At 41.5% G+C, this 17,254-nt stretch overlaps 1 protein-coding gene across 3 annotated transcripts in view; it reads right to left on the reverse strand.

Annotated features, from left to right (window-relative positions):
* Nucleotides 1-17,254, reverse strand: part of kif26ab (kinesin family member 26Ab) — a 133,279-nt gene that overhangs the window by 66,829 nt on the left and 49,196 nt on the right. For all 3 annotated transcript variants that reach the window (XR_009655652.1, XM_060934348.1, XM_060934349.1), the window contains one exon: nucleotides 10,755-11,231. Coding sequence is in view for 2 of the 3 variants with exons in the window: in XM_060934348.1 (XP_060790331.1) it covers nucleotides 10,755-11,231 (477 nt within the window). In the remaining variant the exon portion in view is untranslated. The remainder of the gene's footprint in view (nucleotides 1-10,754; nucleotides 11,232-17,254) is intronic.

Below are 17,254 nucleotides of genomic sequence, written 5' to 3' on the forward strand. Positions count from 1 at the left end.
ATCAAGCACAAAAACTTACATCTGCTCCATTGATTTAGACAATTAACTGGCCATCAAAAAATGTATGCCCTATTGTCTTGGGATAAAGGGTTGGCAGTCGGAGGGGTATTCAATGAAAAGGGTAAAAAATTACATTCCATTCAATGAGAAGAGTGAAAACCCCTCCCACTGCCAACTCTTAATCCCATCAGGTCAAGTGATCAAAATGGTTCGTCACAATGGGAAAGGTCATGTTTTTTCACACATTCCAACACAGTTCAAAAACTGCTTTTTACAACAGCTTCATTTATCTGGTATTTGACTTTATTTTGGTATTTGACTCTATTCATTGTGTCTTGAAATTAACTCTTGTACTATTTTACTCAGTTCAGAGCCACAACCTACTGTTACTCTGTTACACAATTACTCTGTAATTTTGCTCCCATTCCAACTGCAAATTTTACTCTCTAAACTCAAAATAGAGCAAAATTAATTATTTTTGAGGAAAATACTTTTAACTCTGGAAAAAATTGCTCAGTCATTTTTCCTGCGTATGCACTACAGCACACACATATCAACCAATATGCTCATAAGAAATAGAAGAAATATTTACACTTACTCAAGTTGATCGTTGGCTGGATTGTGTCTAAGTTCAAAATGACACCGCTCTTCATTGGTGTTGCAGTTCTCAAGATTGAATTAAATCGCTATCCTGAATCATGCATTGCATCATGAATTGAATCACTGTCCTGAAATTGAATCACTGTCCTGAATCATGAATTGAGTCGCTGTCCCGAATCATCCGAAGCGCATAAAATCTGCATGCCATCTCGCAATAAGTTTTACCTCCAAACAGCCTAAACTATGGCTGACTGATTTTATCTGTGTACAGTGGGCGTTCCAACCGTGAAAGAGAAACCAATTGAAACCAAAAGAGTGAAAGTGATTATCATGCCGTTACCATGTGAATAGTGTTTTATGAATGCGTAAGTGGGCACTCAGCACTCCAACTCTGGTGTGACTGAGTAAGGTGACAAGTTTTATGTTTCATCTAATTTAAGCAATTTAACAACTATAATATTATTTGTCAGTGGGCACATAGGAAAGTGTAAAGTATAAAGTTTCTGTCAATATGTTTATCATGCTTGTATGATTAAAAACTTGCAAAGATATTAATCTAAATACATGACCAACTCATTCTAAAACTGCCGAGCTTCGCCGGCAACGCTTTCGACCCTAGAGGGTTAAATGTTGCTATTTGACAGATATAGATAGTTTTCACATGACGTCACAGAGTCGGGGATTCCCTAGTGGCGGCCATCTTGCGGGTCAAGCTTACCGTACGGGTCACTGAGCACACATTGTAACGCGCGAGTACAAAGTCTTCAAAAGAACCCAAGCAGGCTATTTAAAGCTAGCAATGGTGCACACCTGTTGTATTCACGGCTGTCGTAATAGGTCAGATGATGACGTCAAGTGGAGCTTTTATGGAATTCCCACTGTACGGGAGCACAAAGGCAAGCAAACAAAGAAACTCGGCATACAAAGGAGAAATCTATGGCTTGCAAGAATCAACCGCAAGGATTATCAGCCTTCCAAACACAGCAAAGTCTGCTCCGATCATTTTATAAGTGGTAAGTTGTTTAAATAAACAATCAATTGTGTTTAAGTTTGTTTTTGGAAACCAAAACATCATGTAAACAATCTCTTGAGAATGCCTAACTAGAACCGCTGAGTGTACATTTACATTGTAATGTACACTTTCGCTCGTTTGTCACGTTTCTATTTGACACTTGTCACTTCACTCGCGCAAGGGTCATTTTTGAAAAACATTTTTGGTCTATTCTGTATGCAGGGATGCAAACAGCGCGCCTTTTGATGGATGCCACCTTTTTCACGGCTGAATCGCGCAGATCCGATTTTTTTTTTTTTTGGGGGGGGGGGGGGGGCGTTGGAGTGTCTGATTATAATTTCAAAGTAAATTCTGTATTAAAATTACTAAATAAGCAAATCCGTTACAGTCCATGAAACATAGGAAGTATGAGGATGAGAAAAAAACAGTGACTCGGAAAGCTGCGCACATTTGCGCAGCTTCGCGCAAATGTGCGCAGCTTTCCGATGCAAAGTAATATTGCACAGTATTCATAATAGTCTTAAATCAACTCGATATTATACACACACATATTTATATGCAGTGTTGAGAGCTCTAAAATTCCAATGTTTACATACCTTGGCTGTAATTAGGACACGACTGTCGCTTGTTTTTATATGGTGGACTTCACGGACCCAGCCACAGACAAAATAATTGCATGACTCCAGCGACTTGTATGCTTTGAGGTCGTCAAGTGTGTAGGCACTTTTACTATTCACGAAATAGTTCACAATATCAGGGTACGATATGGATGGCAGCCCTGCATAGTCACTTGAAAATGCATCTTTGTCCACTTCATAGGGGTCAATTCCCCCAATCAAGGCCAGTTTGGCTGCATACCGTTGTCGTGAGATGTCGTCCAATGTATCCATATACTTCCGTTTGCTTGATTTTACCGACATTGATCTTTATTTTAGAAAACTGACTATATAACTTTATAAATTCGTCCGAGATAACGTAGCCGGTAATGGCGATGGTCCTTTGTTTGCCCCACAATATGGCGGCTGGAGGGCGTTCCCTGGAATGCCGTGACATCAGTGAAAATTGTCTATAAGCCGATTCCATTGATTTGCTCACCTTTCTTGATGTTGGGCAATCATGGGGCAAAGCGCTCCTGCCCCATTTAGCTTCCATATAGAGTTTATATTTAACAGCTATTCCACGAAATCAAGTCATACATGAGCTGATAGCTGATGAGGTGCATAGCACCGAGTTGGCTATAAACCATGTACAACAAGATTGAGTGGAATAACTGTTTTATTCTATCCACATTCACTGGATCTTGAGAAACACAGCATTTTTATTTTGAGTTTTTGCAAATTCAGTAAATTAAAGCTTTATACAAAACATCTGACAAAATAATTTCTGCTTAGGCAGACTTCTTAAAAACCTATCGATGCCTGCAGAAATTGACTTTAGTGGTTTTTTTTTGTAGAAAGTGCCGCCTTGCTGTCGTGCGGAGGTATAAAATAGCTTTAGACATTTATTTAATTCTTCCTTGGACATTTCAGTTATGTAATTTTCAAACTTCTTTAAGCTTTTGAACCAGTCTAAAAAAAAATCAACAAATTTTAATGCTTAAGGATGAAGAATGTAAACAAACTGGCGAAATAAGAGTAGCAATTTGTGAAAAATGCTATAATATTAATTCTTGAAAAATAATAAAAGATACATTCTTACCATCAAAAACTTTTTTTCGATATTTTGTTGCTTTTTTGGTATTTTTTGGTGTTTTGTTTTTGAGCAGAGTTTTTATTTCGTCCTCGGTTGGTTCAGCAACACGCTCCACCATTTTGTTTTTCTCTACTAACGGTATCCTAGTAGTAGAGTAGTCAATCAGAGCGCGCATTTGCTCATATCCACTGAACATGGATATAATAATGCCTATTACCTAGTGGTCAAACATGGGAACTGCAATGAGCACTAATAGAGGTCCACTGGGACAAGATTCTTGTTGCCCCATGCTTGAGGGAGGAGCAGAATACATACTGTCAATGAGTGTTGCCAGATTGGGCTAATTTAAAATACGCCACAACCATCAAAATGTAATTTTATAGCAAATAATCGGAATTTAAACGAATAAATTTCCACAAAAAGGCAGACAGTATGTGATGAGATACAGAACCATTTCTATTGTATGATATATTGCAAAGATAGGGAGAGGAAAAGGGGGGATTATAGGAGTGGATAATGTTTGTACGGTACATCAGAAATGCATGTGAAGAAAACCTCGCCTTTTCAATGCCCATTCCTCTGTGCTATTTTCAGGTGTTTTTTTTTTTAATTGTGCTGAAACCTGTTAACCAGGGTTAATGATATTTACCTTGAGCGAAGTTGAACAAAAGTACTTATAAAACTGCTCAAAAACAGTGTCACTCTAAAAAAAAATCACTAGACAGAAACCTATATTTTAGTTACATGTGATAGCCTCTCAACTGAATTTCTGAGGCTATGTTGCTATTAATGTCATCCTGCCCCACTAAAATCTATAATCATGAGCCTCGGTTGATAATTACTACAGAAATATCACTATTATGTTTGACATTCATTCAAAAATGTGATACAGCAATGCAAACAAGTTCCTCCAGAAGCCCATTAAAATGCATGTTGCCTTTTACACACATCTCAGTTCAGAGATGTCCCGGTCTTAGCCGCTGCCTTTGTGCTTTGAGATTAACTTCTTCCTCTCCATTTCTTCTTCTCTCTTCCCTGAAGCAGCTCCTTTACAGGTGGCCCATTACCAGGGTGAGCAGGCCAAAGCCCTGAGGCAATGCGGCACCAATAGCATCTCTAAAGGCTTGCTGTCAGACCTGGTCCATCTCCAAGCCTTCTAATTCACTGCTTCCCTACAGAAATCATGCCACCTTTCTTACAAATTAAAGCACCTACTTCTTGTCTCTGCACACCCCACACCAACCCCCAACCTCCCACACCCAACCCACACCACGCTTTTTGTCATTCTGCTGAGATGTCGATGTAATGAAAGAAAGGAAGGCTTTCCAAATCACAGCAGGCGCATTTCAGCATGGTGGAGAGAGACATGCGTTCTCAGCCCTGAGGGGATGCCATTCACCATGGTTGGTGTATGTGTGTCTAGGCATACATATGTCTGACTGTGTATTTTGCTACTGAACACCACTAGGCATTCAGCTTCACACTCCCAGCAGCATTGCTGGCTTTTCCACTCGTGCTGTGACAGTATTCCATCACCGTGGCTTTTTTCGGCTTAAAGCTTTTTATGCCTTTTGAATATGAAGCACACATGCTGACTGCTAAAAGCCTCAATAGTTGTAGGCGTACAGAAAAACAAAAGCACTTGTTGACATTAGAGCGATGAAGGAAATGAAGCCGTAGTCACACTTTTAACCTCGGCATTTATCAGTAGGTGTAACTTCATCCAGGAACAAAGGGGGACGGTTTGGAGACAGTGGCTTTAAAAGCTGTGTAATAAACAAATAGGCAAAGGAATGAATTGAATTCAGAGCAATTGATAACACTCACAAAAAGGGATACATACAGCTGAAATCACATGAGGCTGTAGCTGTATGTGTCCATTTGTTGACTTAACCCACAGAAAAGTTATACTCTCTGTTTTTTTGCTTTGAGTATTAAAGGGATCCTCCAGCGGATTTACTCTTAAACTTATGTTAAGTAAAAGTATTCGCAGATTTCAACAGTCAAACATTCATTTTCAGATACCAAATAGTGTTCTAGAAAAATTCATCTCATCTCATCTCATTATCTCTAGCCGCTTTATCCTGTTCTACAGGGTCGCAGGCAAGCTGGAGCCTATCCCAGCTGACTACAGGCGAAAGGCGGGGTACACCCTGGACAAGTCGCCAGGTCATCACAGGGCTGACACATAGACACAGACAACCATTCACACTCACATTCACACCTACGGTCAATTTAGAGTCACCAGTTAACCTAACCTGCATGTCTTTGGACTGTGGGGGAAACCGGAGCACCCGGAGGAAACCCACGCGGACACGGGGAGAATATGCAAACTCCGCACAGAAAGGCCCTCGCCGGCCACGGGGCTCGAATCCGGACCTTCTTGCTGTGAGGCGACAGTGCTAACCACTACACCACCATCCCACCGTGTTCTAGAAAAATTAATTTTTATTAAAATACCAGATAGGCCTCCTGCGGAAGTGACATATTCGATGACGTGGTGTGGTGGAAGCTTGGAGCAACTCAGCTGTTTATATCCTCTGCTTACATCATGCCCTGTGTCCAAAATCGCTCCCTACTCACTATATAGGGAACTATATAGTGAGGATGCCATTTTGTAGCGCTGTCTGAAACAATAGTGAGGATTATAACACTCTATATAGTACACTCAAAGTATCCCATAATGCATCACGAAAAGTAGTTTACAACCGATGGTCACTAACCAAAGCATTATGCATTGTGGTCACACTAAAAGAAATCAAATTAAAAGTCTCAAATTTGATTTTATAAAAGGCAGCGGCAAAGAAGAAAGTATTCAGCCTTGATTTAAAAAACTGAAAGATGCAGGTACTTTGTATTGATTAATGTGGGAAATGCGCTCAGTGTAATATGTATTTATCACAAAAATAACCCACCAGCTGACTGATCTGGCACGTTTTAATTGTGCGACAGTAATGACGTAAATACCAGCGTGACGGACAAGTGTACGAAAGTGTTTTTTCATTTTACCAATGAGCTCACTATATAGTTCTCTATCTAGTAACTCCCTATATAGTGAGTAGGGAGTAGTGAACGAGTGAGCGATTTCGAACACAGGGATGGTTTTGATAGTTTTACAAGTATTTTTACCGAATGTATAAGTTTTTAAATAAGTATGCCTCATTACACAGCATATAAATGCCAAAATGATGCTAAAAAGAAGGACGAAAAGATATCTTTTCACCGTTTACCTGCCCAGAATCATCCAACTATTCATAAGAAATGGATTCATGCCATCAGAAGACCTCAAAACAATCTGTCTACGGTGTCCTACTTATGCTCTGAACATTTTGAATCATCCTGTTTCAATGAATCGATGGGATTAAAAGCAAGATTAATGGGGGCTTCCAAAATAAAAAGAAAGCTAAAAGACGACGCCGTGCCAACAATATTTGCCCATCGTTCTGCTCCAAAAGTCCACAGATGCAGTGTTGAGCGGCAACAGAGACAACACCGCGAAGTTATTTCCAACCTTGTTCTACCACGATTCTTTGTAGTACACAGGGTGTTTCAAACAATTTGATATCATTTCACAATCTAATAACTTTGCCAATTCTCGTTCAGTTGACCTCAAATTTTAACAGCATGTGTGGAAACAGGTCAAAATTTTATGTTTAATGTCTTTTGTTTTTATGTTTTTAGGTATAGAAATGCCATTCACTGGAAAAGAAAAGGCGTTTTGTGTGTTAGAGTACGCTCGAACACAGTCGAACAAGACTGTGCAGCGTGCATTTATGAGAGAATTCTCTAAAAATGCACCAACTGCAATGCAGATTTCGACATGACACACAAAGTTCAAAGAGGAAGGCTGTCTGTGCAGGGCAAAAGGATCTGGACGACCACCAGCATCGGAAGAGACGGTCGAGCAGGTTCACGAAAAACTCTTGCGAAGCCCCAAGAAATCCATAAGAAGAGCAAGCCTGGAGACCCAGATTCCTCCAACGACAGTTTGGCGTGTCCTGAGGAAACATTTGCAAATGAAATCCTAGAAGTTGCACCTCGTTCAGTGCCATGTCTCAGGCGGTGCGCATATTAAAAGTTTGTGAACTCGTTCATGGAATCCATATACCTTTGAATTTCTCATTCAAATTTTGAGGAATAAATCTTATATTGCTCAACATTAAGCCTGTTCAGTTTCATTTGCATAGACTATGTAGTTTCTGGGATATTTACATCTCAAATAATATACAATTTTTTGAAACACTCTGTATAATCAGTGTCTTACCTGGTGAATTGTAATCGGTATTCTGATGCATTGTAGGCTCTTCAGCATTTACTAGAAGAAAATACGGGTAACAAAAAAAGCACTGACGTTAAAGGAGAACTGAAGTTTTCGGTTTTAGTAACCTTATATTGTGACTCGTATTGGCAACTAATTGCAATTAAATATTATACTTATCGGCCTATTTGGTTTTTAGCCGTGTTGAATTTAGTTCGTTTGGTCCACGGCAGGCATCGCTTATCCGCGCGATCTTCATGAGACTTGTGCGAGACTTCGAAACGTGAAGTGTCAGGCAGATGTCAGTGCTGTCATTTTGAAAACTGTTTTCCAAACGAAATATTGCACAAAAACGAGTTTAAATGACGATTACTGCCTACTTTTTTTAAACTTTCCTGATTGCTATCGAAACAAACAAAACTTCCGCTTGATTATATCAGCATGTCTTTTGACAACGTTGGCAGATGTCGGTCGCTTTGATTTCTGCTGTACGTTTTACTTCCGTCCTATGATGTCTCGCACAGGTCTCAGCGAATCTCATTTACGGCCATTGCTTTGACATATGGACTGATATATTACATAGCATATTTCAAACACTCATAACTTGCTATAGCAGTGACAAAATAGCTATCAAAAATGCATTCCTATATTTAATAAAATGAGATAAATAGAATTTTGATAATAAAAAAATTTGCCTTCAGTTCTCCTTTAAAAAACAATCACTGACAGATCAAGAGACAAAGCGTTCGATTGAGCTTCAGGTACGGATGACTATACTCCAGATAACAGAATTACTCAGAACATTTTGCATGAAACTCACTCATTTCAAATTTCCGAAGTTTTATTTCATGTTAGCTTCAGTTTCGTTTTCATTTATTTGCTAGGAGCATGAATTGACCGGAAAGAGGGATATTGCTGTGCAAACAGATGAACCAGTCAGGCCCTGTCCACACGGCAACGGATTCAGGTGAATCTGATAAAATTGTTTATCGTTTCGGCCTGGTGTCCACACGGCACCGGCGTTTTGGGTGCCCCAAAACGAAATCTTTTGAGAACGGGTTCCAGAGTGGAAAAATCTGGCAACGGCGCTGTTGCGAAGTCGTCTGGATGAGTAGAACGGATTTGTTTACGATGACGTCACAACCACATGACTGTCAGTGCTTCACGCCGGGTAGAAGTGTAATGAACTCGATGCGAGTTGTCAACAAATCCTATAACTTGGTTCATGAAACGCGCTTACAAAATATTTTCACTGTGAATATTTATTGTGTAATGGTGCAAAGTGAGAGAGACAGAGAGAGAGAGAGAGAGAGAGAGAATAGCCCTTAGGGCAGAGTCTTTAGTCCAAACACTGCGGAAGTACTGAGTATAACCAAACCGCGCACCGCCCGTGCGCTTTCCAAAAACAAAAACAATCCCGCCAGCAAAAATAGGAAAAAAAAAGGAGCGATCTCACCTCTTCAGATATGGTTTAAGTCCGACAATACATTCCTCAAAAAGGGCGTAGAAGAACAAAGTAATCCATCAACGTGTAGCATTCAATTTATTCCAGACCATTAAAGAATTCTGGAGGATATCAGAATGTTGGCATACCGGCTTCCATCTACCCCCATTCATTCCTCTTTCCGCATCTTTCGTTTTACGCTACTGATTAATAATCAAAACTTTATGTGGCTGATGCTACCGAAGAAGGGGTTTATGCGCATGCGTCTACTTCTTCTATTGTTCTGGTGTCTCCGATGGGACCGTCTTACAGCGCACGTAGAGGTGTGGCATGTGTATTGCATCGTTTTCAGCAAGCGTTGCAATATGTACCTGATATTTTACTGATCCGTTCCCCATGTGGACGCGATATTTAAAAAAAAAATCTCGTTGCCGTTGTCGTGTGGATGTAGCCTCAGTGTTGAAATCCAGACAGAGACAGTTGTCTTCAAAGACCAGATTATCCAGTGTTCTTTGTTGGGAGATGAAAGCGTCTCGTTAGATGATTTGTTCGAACTCTACTAGCAAAACCGCAATGTAAGCAGACAATATAAACAGCCGAGTTGCTCCAAACTTCCAGTACGCCACATCATCGCATACGTCACTTCCACAGGAGGCCAATCTGGTATTTTAATAAAAATAAATTTTTCTAGAACACTATTTGGTCTCTGAAAATGAATGTTTGACTGTTGAAATCTATGAATACCTTTACTTAACATAAGTTTAAGAGTAAATCCGCTGGAGGATCCCTTTAATCTTTTATCTGTGCTAACTTCTCATCAGTATTCCAGACTCATTTGCTTATAAATGAAAGATGGTAAAATTTCACATGTGGAATTTGATCTTCAAGGAAGTCAATTTTCAGGAAAGCACAACAAGAAACATTTTTCTTCGAGGGTGTACAAGTTCCTGAACAAAATTCCACCACGGATGTGTATGGAACATTATTTTTTGCCCTGCCTTTAACTCAACAGCAAGACTTCGACAAGAAATCCATAAAACCATTCAAACAACTCTGAACACTCTATAAAAATATGTTTTGAGGTTAACATTGCACTATTCCATTAAAACCATTTACAGGCTAGAAATCCTTAATTGGCACACAAAAAACAAGGAGGTGATTACAATTTCACATTGCTCATTCAAGCTGACAGGTGCGTAATTACTCTATTTCGACAACAAGAAAATCAATGTCATGTGAAGCTCAAGCACTCCATCTCACTTTACGTCATAAGAGAATTTGAAGTTTGTGGAGATGTTTATAAATTAGCGCTGATCAATGCTGCACATATTGAATGTGTAACTGCTTATGACTACCAGCATTTTAAAACTGATGGCTACATTTCCATTAAAACAGCAGTTGAATTCACTGAAAGGCTCTTCAACACCAAATATTTCTCACTCTATTCAAATAATGATTGGTTCAAAAAGCAGTAAATCAGACTGGTCTCTCTTCATTTCTAAGGACAGCTTTTAACTGGCGTTGCGTGAGAGGTTCTGACTCTTCTCTATTTTTAGAGTCTTTTAGAGTCTTGCACTTAACCAATCACTTTCATTCCTTTCCTCAGGTTTACTCATGCAAAAAACTATAGAAGACGATATATGTGCATTGCTAAATATTAGCAATATAGCTACAGTAAAATAACTGGCATCTATAATTAAATTATTCCTATTCAAAATAGTGCAAAAAAAAAAAAGAGTGTCACCTACCAGGTTTGGCTGAGGCAGGAAGTTGTTGACACGTGAGATGCTCCACATGCCCTCTAGGTACTGCTGGGCCTGGATGGTGACAGAGCTGAGCGCTCCACTGAGGGCACCTCCTCCCACAGTGACCTGGACGCTTGGCTTGGTGCTGGATGCCCAGCCCAGACCCCTCCGCTGCTCTGCCACAGGCATCATGCTATGGACTGGATGAGGGATTCTTGATCCAGGGGGCCTAGAGGAGAGAGTGAGCACACCATGGGTGGTCACTCTGGTTGGCTGCCCATGGAAGGTTTTGGAGGGCAGGTTTGGCACGGTTGGCATGTCTGCACCAGGGCACAAGTCCTGTAGAGCCTGGAGGGCCTGCTGTCTCAACTGTTGCATGGGGGTGGCACAAACCGGACACCTTGCCCCCTCATGCCCACCCTGCACTGGCCAGTCTGGCACCTGTAGCTGGTCAAAGAGGAAAGTGGCAAAACCAGGGTCCTGTGGAAACAGAGAAGAACAAAATAGCAATTCAGGAATCTCATCTCATTATCTCTAGCCGCTTTATCCTCTTCTACAGGGTGGCAGGCAAGCTGGAGCCTATCCAAGCTGACTACAGGCGAAAGGCGGGGTACACCCTGGACAAGTCGCCAGGTCATCACAGGGCTGACACACAGACACAGACAACCATTCACACTCACATTCACACCTACGGTCAATTTAGAGTCACCAGTTAACCTAACCTGCATGTCTTTGGACTATGGGGGAAACCGGAGCACCTGGAGGAAACCCATGCAGACACGGTAGAACATTCAAACTCTGCATAGAAAGGCCCTCGTCGTCCACAGGGCTTGAACCCGGACCTTCTTGCTGTGAGGTGACAGCACTAACCATTATACCACTGTGCCGCCCCGATTCAGGAATATCTCATCTCATCTCATTATCTCTAGCCGCTTTATCCTGTTCTACAGGGTCGCAGGCAAGCTGGAGCCTATCCCAGCTGACTACGGGCGAAAGGCGGGGTACACCCTGGACAAGTCACCAGGTCATCACAGGGCTGACACATAGACACAGACAACCATTCACACTCACATTCACACCTACGGTCAATTTAGAGTCACCAGTTAACCTAACCTGCATGTCTTTGGACTGTGGGGGAAACCGGAGCACCCGGAGGAAACCCACGCGGACACGGGGAGAACATGCAAACTCCGCACAGAAAGGCCCTCGCCGGCCACGGGGCTCGAACCCAGGACCTTCTTGCTGTGAGGCGACAGCGCTAACCACTACACCACCGTGTTGCCCAATTCAGGAATATGATTGATATTTATAAGAACATAACACTGGCACCTTAAATGTCTTTACCACAAGTTGGCCTAGTGGTTAGCGTGTCCGCCTCTTGATCAGGAGATTGCAAGTTCTACTCACGATCGGGTCATACCAAAGACCATCATAAAAATGGTACCTACTGCCGTCTGGCAAGGCATGCTGCAATACAGATGCGAGTGGGGACTCAAACTCTCACGGTTACCAGAGGACTAGCCCCCCACTGTAACCCTAGCTATGTGAGAAGCCGAGGGCTACGGGGATTGGTGCCGCTCTATGCGCCGCATGGCCTGGGAAGGATTTTGATTTGATTAAGAGTCTTTGTTTCTGGTGTAAAGATGGGAAGGAAAGTGTAAATACACAACATGAATAAGCAGAGAGTATTTCATTATAAAAAAAAGCAGGATAAGATATGAAGAGGGCTTCAGTTTGAAGCAGAATTATCTCTGCAAAAAAAAAAAAAAGAACACTAATGCCAACAGATGTGAAGTTTAGAAGAAAACACACTGACACCACGGAGACTCATATTTGTCCTGGGCAATACTACTACAATAAAATAAAAAACAAGAGTCATCAGGAGATGACATATCCCCCCGGCCTCCACATGAAACCCCCGCCAAATTTTCCTAAGTGGAACTGGTTGCCATGGAAATATGGAAAAATAAAAATCACAGAAATCCCAAGATGTCAAAAGGCACAACTCCTCTAGTCACTTAACATAACTGTGAGGTTTCGTGAAAAAATTCCGAATAGTTTTTGAGTTATGCTCCAGAAGCTAAAATGTTTACAGACGGACAGACGGACAGAGCGATAGCTATATCCCCCCGCATTATATGCCGGGGGATAATAAAGACACATCTTCTGCAATACAGCAATATTTATCAAAGAAATGAAGATACGTGTTCCAAACTTGAGCATGAAATGACTTAAAACACAGCAAAGTGCTCGTCTCTCGTATGCAGAGATGCATGTAGGAAAAAAAAATATCATGTCTCTTGAGAGGCATAAAAGGAGCAAAGCTGTGGTGTTGTGGTGAGACAGGAGCTGAGTAAATGTTTATCGTACCTCTGAGATTCACACATGGATGGTCGTAATCATGATGAGGGTGAGCACTGACACATTCACAGAGCTGACCCGATGATCACCTGCCTTCAACTGTGCAATGCATGTAATGTTTGTAGCCAGAGAATGACAACTACACAAAGTTAAAAAAAAAAAAAAAGCATGGCATGGCATGGTAACTGTAATCCAGGACCTCACCACACCTCTGAGCTTCTATATAGTGCTCACTGTAGCAACACAAAAATACACATAATGCAGATAATATTCAGTCATGTCAGAGTATCAGATTACGTTAATTTTACTAACAGCTCACTACAATTTACCCATTTAAGTTAATCAATTATAAAATAAATGCTCTGTTCTGGGATTTTGGAACAAAGGACTTTTTTTAATGACTTAATATTTGTCATAGATCATCCAGTAGTCCTACTGGGAGCAATATCTAACGGCTTTGGCAGCTAATGGTGGGATTTGTTAAACAGTCTCCTTATGGAATCACCCACTCAAAACAACACATGAATTTTTAAAGAGCATCTGCAAGATAAACAACCAGATACTGTAGCCTGAGAGTCGGAGCAGAGCCAGCGATATAACTTGAGGTGGCCAGAGGCCATCTCACAAGCTTTAATGTTCTCAGTATCGCACACAACACAACACACACACACACACACACACACCACAACACAACACATATACATGCATGCTGTCCTGTCTCATTTTTTTCTTCACTTTACTCCAGTACCTCGGGCCACTTTTCTCATGTTGCAAATAAGCACTCCTTTGTATTCGGTCCTCTAACCCCCTGTGTGCATTGTTAAGGCGTGATTTAAGAAGCATAATAACATTTCACATAGTGACCCCTTTCCACTGCTGGTGCATTGTGGGGGTTGTAGGCTAGGTCAGTGCAGTGAGGAGTCAAGACATGAGTTGGCAGGAAGGTTAAATTGAACTACACTGGACTAGATTGTGTTTCAGGGATGCAGGGATGGAAACGTGAGGCAAATTATAGATGCAGCGAGTGAATCAGAAAAGGGAGGAGAATGAGAGTGATAAAACGAGAGAAAAAGAGAGATGATTAGGGTTAGACTCCTGGCCTGGGGGTTTGTAGGCCATTGTATTACTTCATTGCCAGTCGCTTTATGAAGCTCTGGGGATGAATGAAAGCCTGCACTATCTCCTGATTAGGAACCACTAAAGAACACCAGAGAGCTGTAGGATAAATGACTGCATGCATGCCCTCGGTCTGTCTGCCTTCTCAACTAATGATGATGAGATATAGGCAGAGAGGGGGTAGGGAGACAAGGGCTACGATGAAAGAAAACAGAGGACTGAGAAGACAGTGGGTATGGAAATATGGGTGATTTATGGGAAAGAGTCGAAAAAAATTGAAAAAAGGAAAAAAGACAAATGAAGTGGAGAAACAGACGTAGGAGAGTGTAAGGAGATGGGAGTAACATCAGGCCACTTCCAAAACCTTGACCCCTCTGTCTCTGGAAAATATGATCTCAGCTGTAAGCACTCAAAAGTGGAAATTAAGAAAAATACAGACTTCTCTCATTCGTTTCCTTGTTTTTCTTTGCCAAGTCCGAATTATAACTCAATATGTCAAATCAAGCTCAGAATTTTTCTTTTCAATCCTTGGCTGATGTTAGAGCCACAACTACTTTAGCAGTTAACATTGTAATTAATGCTATAATTGCGAGCAGAAATCTATTTTATTTGATCTGTTTTTATTATCCGCTTTATTTTCTTTTCAGGCAGCATGGTGGTGTCGTGGTTAGCACTGTTGCCTCACAGCAAGAAGGTTCTGGGTTTGAGCCCAGTGGCTGACGGGGGCCTTTCTGTGTGGAGTTTGCATGTTCTCCCCGTGTCTGCATGGGTTTCCTCTGGGTGCTCTGGTTTCCTCCACAGTCCAAAGACATGCAGGTTAGGCTAATTGATGGCTTTAAATTGACCATAGGTGTGAATGTGAGTGTAAATGGTTGTTTGTCTCTGATACCCCTTTTCCACCAGATCAGTTCCAGGGCTGGTTCGAGGCCAGTGCTGGTGCTGGTTCACAACTCGTTCAACTTGCGAGCCAGCTGAGAACCAGTTTGCTTTTCCATAGCTCGCGGTGCTAAGGGAAGCCACGTCATTACGCCACTGCATACGTCAGTTACGTCGTTGTATACGTCAGTTACATCGCTACGTTTGCATAAACCTTGGCACGAATATCAAAGCAAAAACAACACAGAAGAAGCAGTAGCAGCAGCAACAACAACAACAATAATAATAATAATAATGGATGACTTCGCGTTTGTACAGCTGCTGCTTCTCGGCGCTTAAAAATGGCGATCTTTCGCGGTCTTGTTATTGTTGTTGGTCTTAACAACTCCGCCCCCCCCCCGCTGACGTAAGCGGTTCTTTCCTCTGGCCCAGCAGAGAGTTGGTGCTTGCCTGGAACCGGTTTTTCTGGCCCCAGAGCCAGTTCTTTGTCAGTGGAAACAGAAAACCCGGTTCCAAACTAGGCACTGGCCTCGAACCAGCCCTGGAACTGCTTTGGTGGAAAAGGGGCATATGTGTCAGCCCTGCGATGATCTGGCGACTTGTCCAGGGTGTACCCCGCCTCTCGCCTTCTACTGTTCAGATTTTGTACAGATTAATTTTGTAAATCTAAAATAAAAATGCTCATAGATATGATAGGTTTGATCTACAGTGGTGCTTGAAAGTTTGTGAACCCTTTAGAATATTTTATATATCTGCATATGACCTAAAACATCATCAGATTTTCACACAAGCCTTAAGAGTAGATAAAGAGAACCCAGTTAAACTAATGAGACAAAAATATTATACTTGGTCATTTATTTATTGAGGAAAATGATCCAATATTACATATCTGTGAGTGGCAAAAGTATGTGAACCTCTAGGATTAGCAGTTAATTTGAAGGTGAAATTAGAGTCAGGTGTTTTCAATCAATGGGATGACAATCAGGTTTTATTTAAAGAACAGGGATCTATCAAAGTCTGATTTTCACAACACATGTTTGTGGAAGTGTACCATGGTACGAACAAAGGAGATTTCTGAGGACCATAGAAAAAGCGTTGTTGATGCTCATCAGGCTGGAAAAGGTTACAAAACCATCTCGAAAGAGTTTGGACTCTACCAATTCACAGTCAGACAGATTGTGTACAAATGGAAGAAGTTCAAGACCATTGTTACCCTCCCCAGGAGTGGTCGACCAACAAAGATCACTCCAAGAGCAAGGCGTGTAATAGTCGGCAAGGTCACAAAGGAGCCCAGGGTAACTTCTAAGCAACTGAAGGCCTCTCTCACATTGTCTAATGTTAATGTTCATGAGTCCACCATCAGGAGAACACTGAACAACAATGGTGTGCATGGCAGGGTTGCAAGGAGAAAGCCACTGCTCTCCAAAAAGAACATTGCTGCTCATCTGCAGTTTGTTAAAGGTCACGTGGACAAGCCAGAAGGCTATTGGAAAAATGTTTTGTGGATGGATGAGACCAAAATAGAACTTTTTGGTTTAAATGAGAACCGTTATGTTTGGAGAAAGGAAAACACTGCATTCCAGCATAAGAACCTTATCCCATCTGTGAAACATGGTGATGGTAATATCATGGTTTGGGCCTGTTTTGTTGCATCTGGGCCAGGACGGCTTGCCATCATTGATGGAACAATGAATTCTGAATTATACTAGCAAATTCTAAAGGAAAATGTCAGGACATCTGTTCATGAACTGAATCTCAAGAGAAGGTGGGTCATGCAGCAAGACAATGACCCTAAGCACACAAGTCATTCTACCAAAGAATGGTTAAAGAAGAATAAAGTTAATGTTTTGGAAGAGCCAAGTCAAAGTCCTGACCTTAATCCAATCGAAATGTTGTGGAAGGACCTGAAGCGAGCAGTCCATGTGAGGAAACCCACCAACATCCCAGAGTTGAAGCTGTTCTGTACGGAGGAATGGGCTAAAATTCCTCCAAGCCAGTGTGCAGGACTGATCAACAGTTACGGGAAATGTTTAGTTGCAGTTATTGCTGCAAAAGGGGGTCACACCAGATCCTGAAAGCAAAGGTTCACATACTTTTGCCACTCACAGATATGTAATATTGGATCATTTTCCTCAATAAATAAATGACCA

Source organism: Neoarius graeffei, chromosome 11 (genome assembly GCF_027579695.1).
Source record: "Neoarius graeffei isolate fNeoGra1 chromosome 11, fNeoGra1.pri, whole genome shotgun sequence".
NCBI lineage: Eukaryota > Metazoa > Chordata > Actinopteri > Siluriformes > Ariidae > Neoarius > Neoarius graeffei.